The sequence below is a fragment of the Vombatus ursinus genome, unplaced genomic scaffold (genome assembly GCF_900497805.2).
Source record: "Vombatus ursinus unplaced genomic scaffold, bare-nosed wombat genome assembly UNPS02014799.1, whole genome shotgun sequence".
NCBI lineage: Eukaryota > Metazoa > Chordata > Mammalia > Diprotodontia > Vombatidae > Vombatus > Vombatus ursinus.
This window is the reverse complement of record NW_020954577.1, coordinates 51,710,085-51,725,381: the sequence shown is the minus strand read 5'-3', so window position 1 is coordinate 51,725,381 and position 15,297 is coordinate 51,710,085. Positions and strand designations below refer to the sequence as shown.

At 48.5% G+C, this 15,297-nt stretch overlaps 1 protein-coding gene across 9 annotated transcripts in view; it reads right to left on the bottom strand.

The window, feature by feature from the left end:
* Nucleotides 1-15,297, bottom strand: part of LOC114050442 (oxysterol-binding protein-related protein 3) — a 151,881-nt gene that overhangs the window by 77,149 nt on the left and 59,435 nt on the right. For 5 of the 9 annotated variants that reach the window (XM_027872124.1, XM_027872129.1, XM_027872127.1 and 2 more), the window contains 4 exons: nt 13,733-13,980; nt 623-739; nt 402-455; nt 78-191 (listed from right to left, as the gene is read on the bottom strand). In XM_027872124.1, the coding sequence (XP_027727925.1) occupies nt 78-191; nt 402-455; nt 623-739; nt 13,733-13,831 (384 nt within the window). In that variant the 5' untranslated portion in view covers nt 13,832-13,980. The remainder of the gene's footprint in view (nt 1-77; nt 192-401; nt 456-622; nt 740-13,732; nt 13,981-15,297) is intronic. The other 4 variants (XM_027872126.1, XM_027872130.1, XM_027872128.1 and 1 more) reach the window with 1 other exon arrangement.

The window sequence follows — 15,297 nt, the reverse complement described above, 5'->3', positions numbered from 1 at the left end:
ACGGGCACCACAATGGAGTCCCAAAGCACTGGTCATGACGGGCACCATGACGGAGTCCCATTGGGAAGCATCCTTACCTTCAGATGGTAGATGTGCTCCTCTGTATCGAGGTCTATGCATTTTGAGGACTTCTTGACAGACATCACGGAGAGCCCAACATCAATGGATCCATGGAGCTTTTCTCTCTCTATCTGGTCAGAATCACATCACACTGGAATGAACACCATGGCCTAGAGTTTCCAACTCTAATCCCTTGAGGGCCCATCTCAACAAAGTGAGGTTACCACTTCCCACCCCTGCCAGCTCCCCACTTTTCAGGTACATGCTACTGATGAGTTCTCCAACCCTGATGAAGACAGGGGGCCCTTTGGGGCCCAAGTGAACAATGGTTAGAGACTTACATCAGCCAGGCTCTTGGCATACTTCAAGATCCCTTTCTCCAAGAAGAAGAATCTCTGTTGCAAGAAAAGCACATGTCACTGAGGGGGTCTGAGGCAAAGTGAACTAGAGAAGGGGCTTTAGGGGGCCTCTCTGCAGATGGGGCCTGGCAGGGCCTGGGACCCTCACCCAGAGCACCAGCAGGAAGCTGCAGGGGCAGGTGAGGCGGGCTTCGGGCCCCTACCTTGTGCCAGCCTTTGAGTGGCCACTTCCTCTTCTTCAGCAGGAAGCCCTTCTGGATCTGGGGCTCCTGGGTGGAGGTGATCTCTCCCCGGAGGCCTTCCACCACTTCCCAGCTGTCCTGCTCAAACGACAGAATCCACACTCAGGGGCACTTTTTCAAAAAGGAAATGTTCCTCTTTCCTTAAAAAAGCTGCAGAGACGTCACAGCAGCTGCCCTACTCGAGCCAGAGCTCCTCCTCTCCAGCAGACTCTGTGTCAACTTCCCACCCCCAGGCCCAGGCCTCTCACTCTCGTTCCCCAGACAGTTCTCCGGTTCTTCCTTTTGTCTGCAGCAAGAGAAGGATGGTTAAAGGAAACTGACTTGGGTTGCACTTTTCCCCAGGAGAGCGTCTCGCAGATTCTATTTTTGTTTGCCCTGACAAATCTTCAGAGCACTAAGGTCCCCAGCATCCAGGGATCAAGGGAGAACTGAAGCCAGTGTCAGACTTTGTTGCATCAGAATAGACATTAGAGAGACTAGAGCCTCAACATGTAATAAAGTGAGAAAGACAGAAGGAGATGGAATGGGAAGAGAGAGGGAAAATGAGAGGGAGAAAGGGAAGAGAGGGGGAAGAAGGGAGAGAGAGAGGGAAAAGGAGAGAGGGAGAGAGAGGGGAGGGGAGGAGAAAGGAAGGAGGGGCGGGGAAGGAGAGGGGGGAGGGGAGGAGAAAAGGAGGAAGGGAAAGAGAGAGAGGGAAAAGGAGAGGGGGAGAAGAGGGAAAGAGAGAAGGAGGGAGAGGGAGAGAGAGGGAAAAGGAGAGGGGAGGGAAGGAGAAAGGGAGGAAAACAGAGAGAGAGGGAGGAAGAGAAAGAGAGAGAGAGAGGAAAGGAGAGGGAAGGAGAGAGGGAGGGAGGGAAAGGGAGAGGGGAGGAGGACGGGTGGTTGAGATCCAAAGCTAAAAGGCCTTCCTAGTTCATGTAGTCAGACCCCTTGGTTTTTCCAGATAAGGAGCCAGAGGAGGTCCAGTGATCCACCCCAGGGCCACAGGTCACAGTGGGGGAGCTGGGATCCCACATTAGGTTTTCCTGCCTCTGAAGGCAACACGCTGCTCATATGATGTGCTCCCTCTCCTTTGAGTTCACCCAGTCTGTCTTCAGCATCCTCTCCCCTCTACCCGACAGGGCCTGAATGCTGACCCTGGCTTCCTCCTCCTTAGCCCCCAGGGTATCACATCTGCCTCATGGAGCACTTGGCAAGCTTCTTCAAAGAAAAACAGAATTTTAGCATTGGCTGGGTCCTCAGCCGCCATCTACTCAAATCCATCCCCAAAAGGAATATCACATCCAGACTTGATAAACAGCCGTCCAGCTTTGCTTGAAGCCCTTTGCCCACTGCCTCTCCAGGCTGCCATCCCACCTTGGGGCTGCCCTAGTAGTTAGGAAGCTCTTACTGGCATTAAACCCAGATCTGCCTCTGCACCGCCCTCCACCGCCTTCCCACAATGCTCCTGGTCTTGCCCTGTGCGGCCAATCCCTCATCCACATGACAATCCTTCAAACACTTGAAGGCAGCCTAAGTCCACAGATGAAAACCTGAAGCAAAATCTGCATCTTGTCTCCTAGCCACCATGGAACACCTTGGCAAGGGAAGAGGAGATCCTTCACTAGTCTCAATGGATGTCTTTTGGAGGCCCCAGAGATAAGAAAAATCACCATGTGTTTGTGACACAAATCTGTCTCAGGATTTTCTCCAAGCCTCTCCTTTTAACACCTCTGATTACAACAGGGATAACATCTAACGGTCAATCAAACAAACACTGTGCTCGGCAAGGAGGATATGAATTTGGGGGCCCCATTGAGATAGTGAGGTCCCAACAGTGAAAGATCCCAGAATGAATTTCTGTTTACGTTGATCATTTCTGAGAAAGTCATTCTGCAGTGCTAAAGCAGTATTTTGGCTATGTCCAATTTGTTTGGGCCAAAAGACTTGGAAAATCAGATACACAAGAATAAACACTTGAAAAAAAAAGAGTTTTCAAGACAGTTGTCAAGCAGACACTCTTGATACAAGAGCAAGGAGGAGGCACTTCCTTCAGAAATGCTAATGTTGTTCATTCGTGTCCAACTCTTCATGACCTTGTTTGGAGTTTTCTTGGCAAAGAGACTGGAATGATTTGTTGTTTCCTTTTCCAGCTCATTTTACACTTGAGGAAACTGAGGCAAACAGGGTGAAGTGACTCGTCCAGAGTCACACAGCTAACAAGTGTCTGAGGCCAGATTTGAACTTGGGTCTTCCTGACTCCAGTGTGGCTAATAAGAGAGACTGAGGCCAAGAGCTAAGGAAGGTCTCACAGGTAGACTGTCTTCTCTATACAAAAATAATACATGTGCCTTTCAGTTGCCCTAAAAACAGCTAGGAGTTCTGGGCCTAGAGTGAGAAAGACCTGAATTCTAATTCAGCTTCAAACACTTTAGGTACGTCACTCACTGTATCAGCCTCAGTTTCCTCAACTATAAAATGGACATACTAATAATAGTACCTACCTCCCAGGATTGTGGTGAAGAAGAAATGAGATTATATTTGCCTGGCATACAGTAGGCACTTAATTAGTGCTTGTTGCCTCCCTCCCTCCCAACTCCACTACCCCTGGAAACCTTTGGTCTTCAGGGAGGTTACACCAGCGCTAACAGAGCTGAGCTGATGCTCCGTCCTGCCCCAAACCATCAGCACCCTTGGGTTATACCTTGTACGAGGGTAAAAGATAGAAAAAGCATCTCTCGTTGATGCTGCTTTAGCCGGATATCAGAGGAGGCTGGCGTCAGCATCCAGCGTCCAGCACAGCATGCTCCAGAACTGTCTAATAAAAGGGCCAAATATAGCATGCTCTTTGACGCGGGGAGGTAACCAGATGTTTACTCATGTTCCTGGGCTACTGGAAGGGCATTTTCATATTGCTGAGTCACTGAATTGTGAGTATTTCCCTCCGGGGCAGATGTCTCTGCTCCAGGTATTTCAGATGCTAAATCCATGAGCCTGGCCCTGCCGACAACAGATTTTGGACTTTCCTGGCATCTCTTCCAGCAGCTGTGACCCCACAATAGGGGGGACCAGGGGACTGCTGTTTCCATGCTTCACTAAACTCTTATCTGGCCTGGCTGGGGACAGACATGCTCTGGGTAAGAGCATTACCAAAGAGGCTGGTCCTGGGTTATCCACTTTAACGAATTAGTGTACGGGAAAATAGACTTAATGCTAAAAATAAACAGAATCAAATTTCCTTGAACACTCAGAAGGAGCAAGGTCGGGCCTGAGTCAGAAGATCAGAGTCTGAGCCTCACTCTGACACTACGGGTATGACCTGAGGTGGGTTACTTATTGTTTGCGCTGCCTCAGTTTCCTCTTCTGGAGGATGGGGGAAATAGTACTGGTACCACCTGCCTAAAAACGTTGCAATGAGGAGTGGAAAGGACCCTGGCTCTGGGGAAAGCATGAAGCCTGGAGTTAAGAAGAATGGAGTTCAAATCCAGTCACAGATACTTACTAGCTGTGTGACGCTGGGCAAATCACTTAACCCTGTTTGCCTCAGTTTCCTCATCTGTAAAATGCGTATGATAATCATAGCACGTACTTTCTAGGGTCGTGGTGAAGATCAAAGGAGATAATATTTGTAAAGCTCTTAGCATAATGCCTAGCACACAGTAGGTATTTAATAAATGCTTGTGCCCTTCTCTTCTGCTCTCTCTACCACCACATCACAATGTCTCTGAGTGGGACCTAGATGTGTATTATCTGGATCAGAATTTTCTGAAGAAGATCTGCTGCAATCTGGATCAGTGAAGAGAATGCCCAGGTCACTGAAGTCACAGGTCCCTGCTACTGGCCTAAGAGTTTACCATAAGGGCTGGATTTTGGACCCTAGATCTCAGGCTGACTATTTATTTGTGTCTAAGCCAACCACTTGACTTTTCAGGGCCTCAGATTCCGGAAATGGGCATATTGTTCTCAAAGTGTGAGGACAGTGCCCTGTGACCCCCCTTCCTCCGTCCCTCCCTCACCCAGTGGCTACAGTCTCCCCTATCCCCCAAACTACCGTATGCACTCATATTTGTACATGTTATTTTGCTGGGTAGAATGTAAGCTCCTGGAGGGCAGGAGTTGTATCATTTTTGTCTTTGCACTCCTACGGCCCAGCACATCCACTGTTTTAGACGCACCCTCCGATTTCATTCATCCAGGGCAATGACAGAATCACAGAATTTAAGAGTTAAATGGTATTTTAGCGGCCGCCCAGTGGACTCCCGTACAAAAGCAACCTTGTCATGAGAAAACTCTCCACTAAGGCAGCTCTGCACTTCTAGGCAGCTTAGAGTATCAGCAGTGGCCTGGGGCACTAAGAGGCTGAGCCTGGCTCCCGCACCCAACTGGGAGCTCCCCCACCCAACTGGGAGCTCCTCGAGGGCAGGGGCTGTGTTTTGCTTCTTTTTGCATCCTCAGAGTTCGGCCCAGAACCTGCTGAACCATGTTGTTTGTGTTCAGTCTTCCATCTCATCGGACTCTCTGTAACCCCATTTGGGTTTTTTTTCACAGAGGTACTGGAGCAGTTGGCCATTTCCTTCTCCAGCTCATTTTACAGATGAGGAAACTGAGGCAAACAGGGTGAAGTGACTTGCGTAGCTAGTGTTTGAGACCAGATTTGAACTCAGGTCTTCCTGACTCCAGCCCTCTATGTACTGTGACACCTAACTGCCCCTACCCTAGCAAGTAGGTATTATTATTGTCCCCATTTAATAGATGAAGAAACCGAGGCTTTGAGAGGTTAACTGACTTGCCCAGGGTCACACAGCTATTAAGTGTCTGAGGTCAGATTTGAGCCTTCCAGAGCTCTATCCACTGCACCAATTCCTACTCCAACACTAACCCTAAATTCACCTGTCACATAGTGGGTGCTTAATAAACGTTTATTGACTCTCTGACTAAATACATAAAGTAAAATATATAGGATTAAGAAAGAAACCGATTGCATTGAAATAGTCATCAGTTTGGTTTAGCGTTACAGGCCCTAGGTTAAGAACTCCTGCTCTAAATCAATCACATTTCGGACCCACAGAAATGGGGGCCTGAAAGTCACCTGCGGTGTATTAGAAAGTGTATGACAGTTAGAGTCTGATGACCTGAGTTCACATCCCAATTCTGCTATTTCCTGTGGGACTTCAGGCAAGATGGCTCAGTGGATAGAACAGTAGACTTAGAGTCAGGAAGACCACCTGAGTTCAAATTCTGCCCGAGAGACGGCCAAGCTGTGTGATCTCGGGCAAATGACTTAACCTCTCTGGGACTCAATTTCCTCATCTGTAAAAATCTCAATCCTATGACCCTAATCACACCTCCCTCCCAGGGTCACTATGAGGATCAAATGGGATAACATAAGGAAAGCTCCCTTAAAAGGCTACTTAAATGCTATCATTATCATCATCATTATTGTTGATATCCTCCAGGCCTCAGTTTCCCTTCTGTAAAATGAAGGCAAAGATTAGATGACCCCTCCAGTTCTAAATCCTCTGGTTTTTCCTATCTTGGATAATTCACCTCTTCTCTCAGGGACTTAGTCTCGCCAACTCTAAATGGAGAGAATTAAACTAAATGTTCTCTATGACCCCTTCTCATCCTAAACCTCAGGAATTACCCAGCTGCAGAGGAAGGGCTACTCTGCATGAGGATAGGGACTTTCCTCACCTGGGAGTTCCCAGGGAAGAACACAGGTCCCATCACTATCTTCATCACGCCCTTTGGCCAGAACATTTGGTATGCGATGGGAAGATAGGAAAAGCAGGGTCATGCCAAAACTTGAAATGCCAGACTAGGGAAACTCTAACTAAAAGTAGGCAATAGGGAGTCAGTGAAGGAACTCTGCGTAAATAAGATGTGTGCATGCACATGCATCCGCATACATGTATGCACATATTCACACACATGCACACATGTACATACATGCCCACCCCACTTGCCTACTTTCCCAGACTTCGTCATCTCTAAAAACTCATCATTCCAAGACAGAAGCAGCTCAGAAACTCTTTGGACCATTTCCCAGCCCCCTCCCCGCATCCCGTTTCATTTTCCTCTCATGTGCTGACTCTGACCCAGAGATCCATGACTCCAGAAGGCAGCATGCCCTGTAGGAGCTGCACGGTTCAGGGGAGGCACGCTGGGGTTTGCGTCAGCGGCCAGCCTCTCCTGACACCCAGCTCTGCTATTCAAGGCCCAGGAGAACCTGACAAGATTCCTCGTCTGTAAAAGGAAGGGGTTGGATTTAGATGATGTCTGAAGTTGTTTCCAGCTCTAACCCCCCAACCCGCTATATGATCTAAACAACCAACAGCACAGGAACTCAGGAGAGAGAGCAGGTGAGATGAGCTGGGGCCCAAGGGATGGGTGAGATTTGAACAAGCAGGGGAAAGAGGAAGGCCCTCCAGGTGCCAGCAATGGCATGAGCAAAGGTTCAGAGGTGGGAATATGCATGCCTGGACCAGTCCAGCTGGAGCAATGAGTTCGTACAGGAGAGTAGTTAGAACAAAAGCTGAAAAGGGCGAGAGGGGCGTCGTCCCTCTTCCCCGTGCTTCCCAGAATTCCTCTGAGCTTCCCATCTGCTCTTTGCACCTGGCCTCAAATTCTAACACTATGGAATCAGACACGGCAGTGACATCCTCTCCCTGCCAAAGGGATGCTGGGTCCACTCACCTCTACATCCAAAGGCCCCGAGCAAGAAGCCAGCAAAAACACCAGCGTCGATCAATAATCAAGGCCCCGGGAGTGTCTGTGGGGCAAGGAGCCCACGCTCTGGAAATCCTGCCCATTACCTGCTACCCTCGACCACAGATCAATCAGTCGTCCTAACGTGTCACATCCAGGCTTTCGCCCTAATTGTCTGTGGTCTTGTGGCTTTTCACTGCCCTGCTTGTCTGGCGTGTGGGGATTCTGGCTGGGGAGCTTAACTTTGATTCCTGGAAACATTCTAGACCAGATGATTAAAGAGATGGTGAGCAGTGAACATGGCAAAAGCAAAGCAGTCCTTACAAAGAGCCAGCTTGGCTTCATTAAGAATGGGTCATGCCAGGCCAATTCCACTTTCTAACTTTCTAACTTTGACCTCAAAGACAGCTAGGTGGTACAATGGATAGAGCACTGGGCCTGGAGTCAGGAAGACTCATCTTCCTGAATTCAAACGTGGCTCCAGATACTTACCAGCTGTGTGACTCTGGGCAAGTCATTTTACCCTGTTTGCCTCAGTTTCCTCATTTGTAAAATGAGCTGGAGAAGGAAATGACCAACCACTCCAATATCTCTGCCAAGGAAACCCCCAAATGGGGTCACAAAGAGTCAGACACGGGGGCAGCTAGGTGGCAGAGTGAATAGAGCACCAGCCCTGGAGTCAGGAGGACTCAAATTCAAATCCAGTCTCAGACACTCAACACTTACTAGCTGTGTGACCCTGGGCAAGTCACTTAACCCCGATTGCCTCATCAAAAAGCAAAAACCAAACAAACAAACAAAAAAACAAAGAGTCAGACACAAATGAAAAGACTGAACAAGAAAACCTCGCAGAATTGTTGTGAGGATCAAATGAGTTAAAATAAATGTTAGCTACCATCCTTCTCCTCAGGCCCCTTTCAGCTTAAATCTCTGATCCTCTCTCTGGCCTCTAGTGATGATAAGGGTTCACTCACTCACTCAGCAAGCATTTCACAGACCAGAGTTCAAGAATACCTCAAAGGGCCAAGCTCTATCAATTGAAAGCAGGATGAAATTTTTTATCTCAAAGTAAAACAATAACGTCTGCTAGTAATTATTTAGATTTAAAGTCCATTTGCACAGAGAGCAGGGAGAAAATATTTACTAGCAAATACATTTTCTTGTCAGCTGCCACACCTGGTTCTTCTAGTTTAAGTACTTACTGTATGCCAAGTGCTCTGTGTGTGGAGGTGGTGGTGGGAGGTGGGGGAGGGTCCCAAGAACCTTCAGAGAGCATACTTTTGAACTCACATGGTTAGCGGGAAAGAGTGCTGGATTTAGAGATGGGAGGCTTCTATTTGAATCCTAGAACTCTGATATTTACTGTGTGATGTTGGACATACTACTTTCCCCTCTCTCTCAGACTCAGTTTCCTCATCTGTAAAGTGAAGATGCTAGCATTTCCATTACTCTTCTCACAGAACTGTAGCAGAGAAACCATTCAGCCAATTTTAGAGTGCCTCCTACATGCTTCCTTAATGGCCCAAGCCATTTCAAACACCTCTAATTATCAGGAAATTCTTCCTTCTATTTGAGCTGAAATCTGCTTCCCTGTCACCTTTGGCCAAGAAGCCGCAAAGAAAAAGATATGAAATGGACATTTAAAGGACTCCAGCCTCCGGAAACATCAGCCCCTGGATGACACAGCTGGGGTTCACTTGTCCCTCCCTGGCATTTTGTCTCTCACTGAATCTTTGCTCCTTGGTTACATCTGGATGGTTCTGGGCCTGGAGGCTAGTCAGCTGTAATTACCGGTGAGCAGCCTGGACTCCTGGACTAGAAAAAGGAACTTCAGGTCCCCAAGGGCTAAGGCAACTTCGCAATTCACCTGCCTGCACAACGACCTCGGCTAGTCTCCAACGCTGCCCCACTTGCCCCATCTGACAAGCCTAGACAATCCAAGAATGGCCTGTGAGCAGAGCTGTTTGGATACTGCCCATACGCTGCCCTGAAGGCCCAGTCCCTCTTTAATTCCTCATAATGGATAAGTCAATTATTTCTGCAGCATTCAACATGTCGGGTGCTCAGTGTAGACTTAGAATGTGACAAGATGGAAAAAAGAAGCACAGACATCCAGCTTTCTCTTTCCCATCACTCTACTCCCTGCCCCAGCCCTATAGATCAGGCGTCACTCACTTGCCTTTCCAAGGCCTTATCTTTAGGAAGGGAGAGTATCCATTTCTCCTCTGGAGCCCTCAGCCCTGCTCCAAGAAAGCCATTATAGACTTAGTCATCTTTATTTAGCCTCTGGTTTCTTGGAGAGTTCTAGGAAGGAGGGCTCAGGAGACAACAGAAAAGATAAGCAAACCTAGAATGACTCACTATTCACTGATTTTTTTAGAAGCATTTCCCCTACCCACTTTAGTTTAGACACTGTGGGGCTCTAGCTAAGTAACTAAAGAAAATCTGGGCAGATCCTAAAATTCCATCTTGTATGTAGACAGAGCTTCTGCTTTTCCAAGGACACCCATGCCTACAGAACCCTCCTACTCAAGGGGCAAACCGAGTACTGTAATTCGATTCAAGAGCACTAGATTTGGAGCCAAAGGGTCCGAGGGCCAATGCCAGCTCAGCCCTGGACTCTCCAGATTAGTCTTCCTTCTCAACCTTCTCAACCCTGGCAAGGGCTCCAGCCCTGCAGCTGCTGCCTCCTCCTCCTCCTCCTCCTCCTCCTCCTCCTCCTCCTCCTGGTGTGAGTGTCCTAGAGCCTCCACTGCGCCAGCCGTGCTTGCTTCTAAAGGCTGCCTTTCCACCCTGCCCAGCCTGTTTCCAGAGCCTCGTATATGCTGTCTTACCTACATTAGAATAGAAGCTCCTTGAAGGCAGGGACCTCTGCTTTTCCTATTTCAGTCTGATACATGTGCCTGATACGTGACAAGTGCTTAATAAATACTTTATCCATCTATTCCTCTACCTATTTGGGAGACTTTAAGAAATCAATAAATAAGAAATATTAAGCACCTACTGTGTACCAGGAGATGGGGATAAAAAACAATAAAGCAATCCCTATTTGCAAGAATCTTATAATCCAATGGAAGAGATAAGTACGTTCTGTTGCGTTACACGTTGTGTTAAGTCATGTGTTATGCTATGTTATACTATGCTATGAACTGTGGGCCCATAAGCTCACCCCCAAAGTCTTGCCCTCTGGGTGAAAGTTAGCAGAGCTGGCACTCGTCCGTCCTAGTCTTTGAGAAGCCTGGGTCTGCATCATACCATGACAAGGCTTAATAGGAGAGATTTAGTCACAGATGTCAGTAAAATTTCAAGAACGTAATTAGCTAAATTAGTCCCCTCCCAATCTGGCAGGGGGAAGCTTCCCACCGGGGATTAGCCTAGGCAGACCCACCACCCCCTCCCAAGACATTCTCGGTCCCTATCGGGTGGTGGATGCTGGCAGTTTCAGGCCTCACTGAAGCCAAGAGCAGTACCAAAAAGCTCCCATCACAGGGGACTAAAAATAGCTAACAAGCTCGGGCCAGGATAGGAGTGGGATTGACAAAAGCCACCAACGCTGGGTTGTATTCTCGTTTGCTTGTTGTTTTTAAAGTTGGGTTCCTTTCAATGGGAATTTCCTAAGAGGAAAAAGTTTCCTCTGACCATACACACAATATGTCTGAAAACTGGGTTGGCTTCAAAGAAATCCGTTCCTTGTGTAGAGTCAAAGAGCTCTGAGCACACACAGCTGGGTCAGGAAGAGGTATGAGAACTGACCAGCTCAAGATGGAGGCAATAGAGCACAGCCACAGGAATGTTACCTAGAACTTGGGGGCCCTGTCGCTCTCCCGCCTTGTAGGTGCTGAAGTGCTCCTAGGTCCTCACTCCTCCCTTGGGAAACAGGAGGACAGAGAAGCTGGGGTCCTTCATGGAGGGAGAGCTGAGGTCACACAGCTCCCTCAGGAGGCAGGACTGAGGGAGAATAGAAGCTCCCTAAGGGCAGGTCCTGGCTTCTTTTTTTGACTCCCTCCACAAAGAGCCCTGTAGGAAGTGGGGAGTTACAGTTTGTTCTTTAAATGTCTTATCTCTCCCCACTAGAATTTAGGCTGCTTGAGGGCAAGGATCACCTTCTTTTAGCATTTAGCATTTGTATCCCAGGTGCTGAGCAGAATATCCCACTCACTCTAAAGGCCTAATTAACACTATCTGGCAGAGTGAGATCCCAGAGGCTGAGTCCAACTCGCTGTCATTTACATACAGAGCAGAGGCCCAAGTAGCTGAGGCACTTGGGTAGAAAGGGCCACTAGATCTGAGCCTTAAAGGAAGCCACGGATTCCGAGAGGCAGAAGTGAGGAGGAGGGGGAGCATCCCAGTCATGGGGCACACCAAGGCAAAGGCACAGGGAGGATCTTGGGAATGAAGCTGATTAAGCTTTTTTAGGACAGCTAAAAAAGTCACATCAATCAACCAGCATTTCTTTCATACACTATTATCAATAACAACCCACATAGTCACGTGCACGTGGATTTCTGATCACATAGCCCCCGCAGGAAAAACTTCCCCAGTTCTGTTAGGTTCTGTCACAGAAGCATCAATATTTAGGCCAAATTGGGGAGAAGGGGAATTTAAAATTTTATTTCTCTTCTCACCAAGAAGAAAATAAACCACTCTATTATTTTGCTTTAACAAAAACGACATTGCTTGCTTGTCACTAACTTGGCTTCAGTGCAGTTACTCAGTATAATAATAACAGTAAGAGCTGGTATTTCCACAGCACCTGAAGGCTTGCTAAGTGCTTTACACATAGTATGTCATTTGAGGCTCAAACCAATCCTACAACCATCCCCATTTGTGGAAAAGGAAATCAGAGAGGTTAAAGGGGCTTGCCTGGGGTAACCACTTAGTAAGTGGTGGGGGCAGGATTCCAACCTAGGTCAGCTGACTCTGAAACCAGCACAAGATGACACCAGGTGATCGTCCTGAGGGGTACACACAGCTTGGAGGTCTGTCAATGCGGAAGAACATTTCACCTTCCTTCTCTTGCTGTACTTGATCATTTCACGCAAAAAAAAATTTCTTTGCCTCAAAATAAAAAAACCAAGGCAGGGTACCCCATGTATTCTGTTCCTAACGAGCACAGATTGTACCTGGATTGGGAACACCATTGCTCTGCCCTACAAGGAAGGGATGAATCAACAGCAGAGGCTGGAGAGGTGAACCAGAAACCTTCCCCTGAGCACAGGAGGTCACAAGTAACTCCTCTCCCTGAGGGCTCTGTGGCCCAGCCTGAAAATGGCCCTTTCTATCAGAATATCAGAGATGTAGCCTGGGGTCTCTGCTACCAGAGGCAGCTTGTGGCTTGGGTCAGCATCACATGTGTGGAGCTCAGAGCATCCAAACCAGCCTTTTCATTTTACAGAGGAGAAAACTGAGGCCCCGGGGGGAGAGAACAGTGGCAAAGGGGAAGGAGGAGAGGCTCAGGTGAATAGGTGGTGGTGAAGAGAAAGAAGTAAAGGGGGTAAAGAGGTGAGTGGAGGTGATGGGGAGATAGGGAGGCAATGGAAGGGAAAAGAGGTGATGAGTAGAGAAGGAGGTGATGGAAAGGGGAAAAAGGAGGAGCTGGGAGGAGAAGATGAGGGCACAGGAAGAAGCGAATAGGAATTATGGGGGAAAGTTGGGGTATGAGAAAGATCATGAGTGGGGAGAAGGAGGTTTTTTAGGAAAAAGAAGATGAATGGATGGCTAGGATGGTGGTAGGGAGAAAGGAAGGTGGTGGGAAGGAGGAGGAGGAGGAGGCAGTGAGAGAAGGAGAATAATAGGGAACCAGAGGAGGTGATACAGTAGCTGCACTGCCAGCTGGTACCAAAACATTCCCGGGCACAGCTGGTTGCAACCCTCTAAGCGCTGATGACTGTGTATTCTCCTCACTTCGCTGTTCAGTTAGAAGAGAAAGTGCCCTTATGAAAATCAATCGCAATACACCCCTACTATAAGCCAGAAGCTGTGGGCTGTGGGCTGGAATCCACCAGAAGTGTCGCTGGCACTGCCCTGGGAGGTGGGCACTGGTTCTCTGGACACTTGGTTCCTCTTCTTTGTCCCTCTCTCTGTTCATGTTTTGCCCACCGATGGGCAAAGAGACCTGAAAGGGACTGAGACCCAAATCCCAACACCAGCTCGTGGCTATTTAAGACCTTGCAAAGAAGCCACGAGGGAAGAGGCTGCACTGCCCATAAGGAGGATTGTGCCCAATTATTGGGCAATTTAATCCGTCCTCAACTGGTCGAGAGGTGACTGAAAGGAATGGAGTTGAACAGGGAGAACTGGATTTTCCAGCAGCTAGAACCGTGGTGGGGGGAGAACGATGGGGGCAGGGCCAGGCTGAGTGAACCTTTAAGTTGCTTGGCTAACCTCTACCTGTCGACTCCCCTGCTTGGAGGAGCAGCTGCTGGTGCTCCGAGAAGGAGAGACCAACTTCTGGGGCAGCCCCAGGCCCTTCTCATCACTCATGATGAAGCCACTGGCCACTGGAGCTCCAGGCGATCCTGACAGCAGCGGCAGACTCTGGAGCCTAGGGATGGAGAACCACCAAACAGGCAGGGAGGTCCCGTCTCAGCCAGTGCATTTTAGTGGTATAGTCGGGGTCCCAGAGGAGCCTCCTGAAACAAAAGGAGAAGACACACGGATCACACTCTTCATACACACGGACTGCCCACACTAAAGCCCGGGGTCAATAGTCAATAAGCCTTCATTAGGGTCTCCTATGCCTCGGGCACTGTGCTGAGCTCTAGGGATACAAAAAAAGGCCAAAGACAATCCCTGTCCTCAAGGAGCTTACAGTCTAATGTATTAAGCAAAGGTTAGCCAGGTGTCTCAGAGCCAGCCCATCTGCCACACCCCATCCTGCTAGTCTGGGCCTTGGGAGGCAAGAACTCACTCGTCATAGTCTTGCTAAGAATTGGGGGGGAGGGAGTCTAGGAAGGAAGGAAGGAATTTATTAAGAGGATTTATTTAACACCTACTATGTGCCCAGCATTGTGCTAGGTACTTCACATATTATCTCACTTAATCCTCACAACAATCCTGAGAAGTAGATGCTGTTATTATCCCTATTTTATAGTTGAGGAAACTGAGGCAGGCAGTGGTTAAGTGACTTGCCCAAAGTCACACACCTAGCCAGTGTCTAAGGCTGGTTTTTAACAGTTTACCACTGCACCACCTAGCTGCCTAGGGATCCAAGGAAGTTTCTTGAGCAGGGATGAGATGTGGTCAGACTTTAGGAAGATTATTTTGGCAGTGGTATAGAACATGGATCTGAGAAGCGTGCGCCTAGAAGCTGAGAGTCCCAAAAGGAGAGCATTGAAATGGTCTGGGTAAGAAGGGATGACTACAGTGTCAGCCCTCGAAATCAAGAGAAGAAGATGGAAACAAGAGACAGTGCAAGGTGAATTAGCAAGACGAGAGCTGGTGGGTGTAGGGAAAGGCCAAGAAGGAAAAGACAGGGGAACTGTGAGCCTGTGAACCTCAGGAACTGACAGGAAGAGGGTGCCCTCAGTGCCGTCGTTCAGGCGTGGGGCCAGGTGTGGGGCCAGATGTGGAGCCAGGTGTGGCGCCAGTAACGAAGAACATATTGAACTCGAAAGACCAAAGAGACAGAGTCAGAGGCGTTGAACAGGGAGCTCAGCAGTCAATTCAGCAAACATTTGCTAAGCAGCTGCTGTGTTCCAGGCTCTGTGCACTCCAGTGAGGGTACAAAGGAAAAGCCCAACACCAGCCCCGGAGGATCTTATGCTCCACTCAGGGGCTCATGATGTACACAAGCAAGGAACTCCAAAGCGTCTGTGAACACATCTACAAAGGCATCTAGACACATCTGAAAAACAGAGACAGAGACAGAGATAGAGAGAGAGAGAGAGAGAGAGTGTGTGTGTGTGTGTGTGTGTGTGTGTGTGTGTATGTGAGGGAGGAGAAAGGGA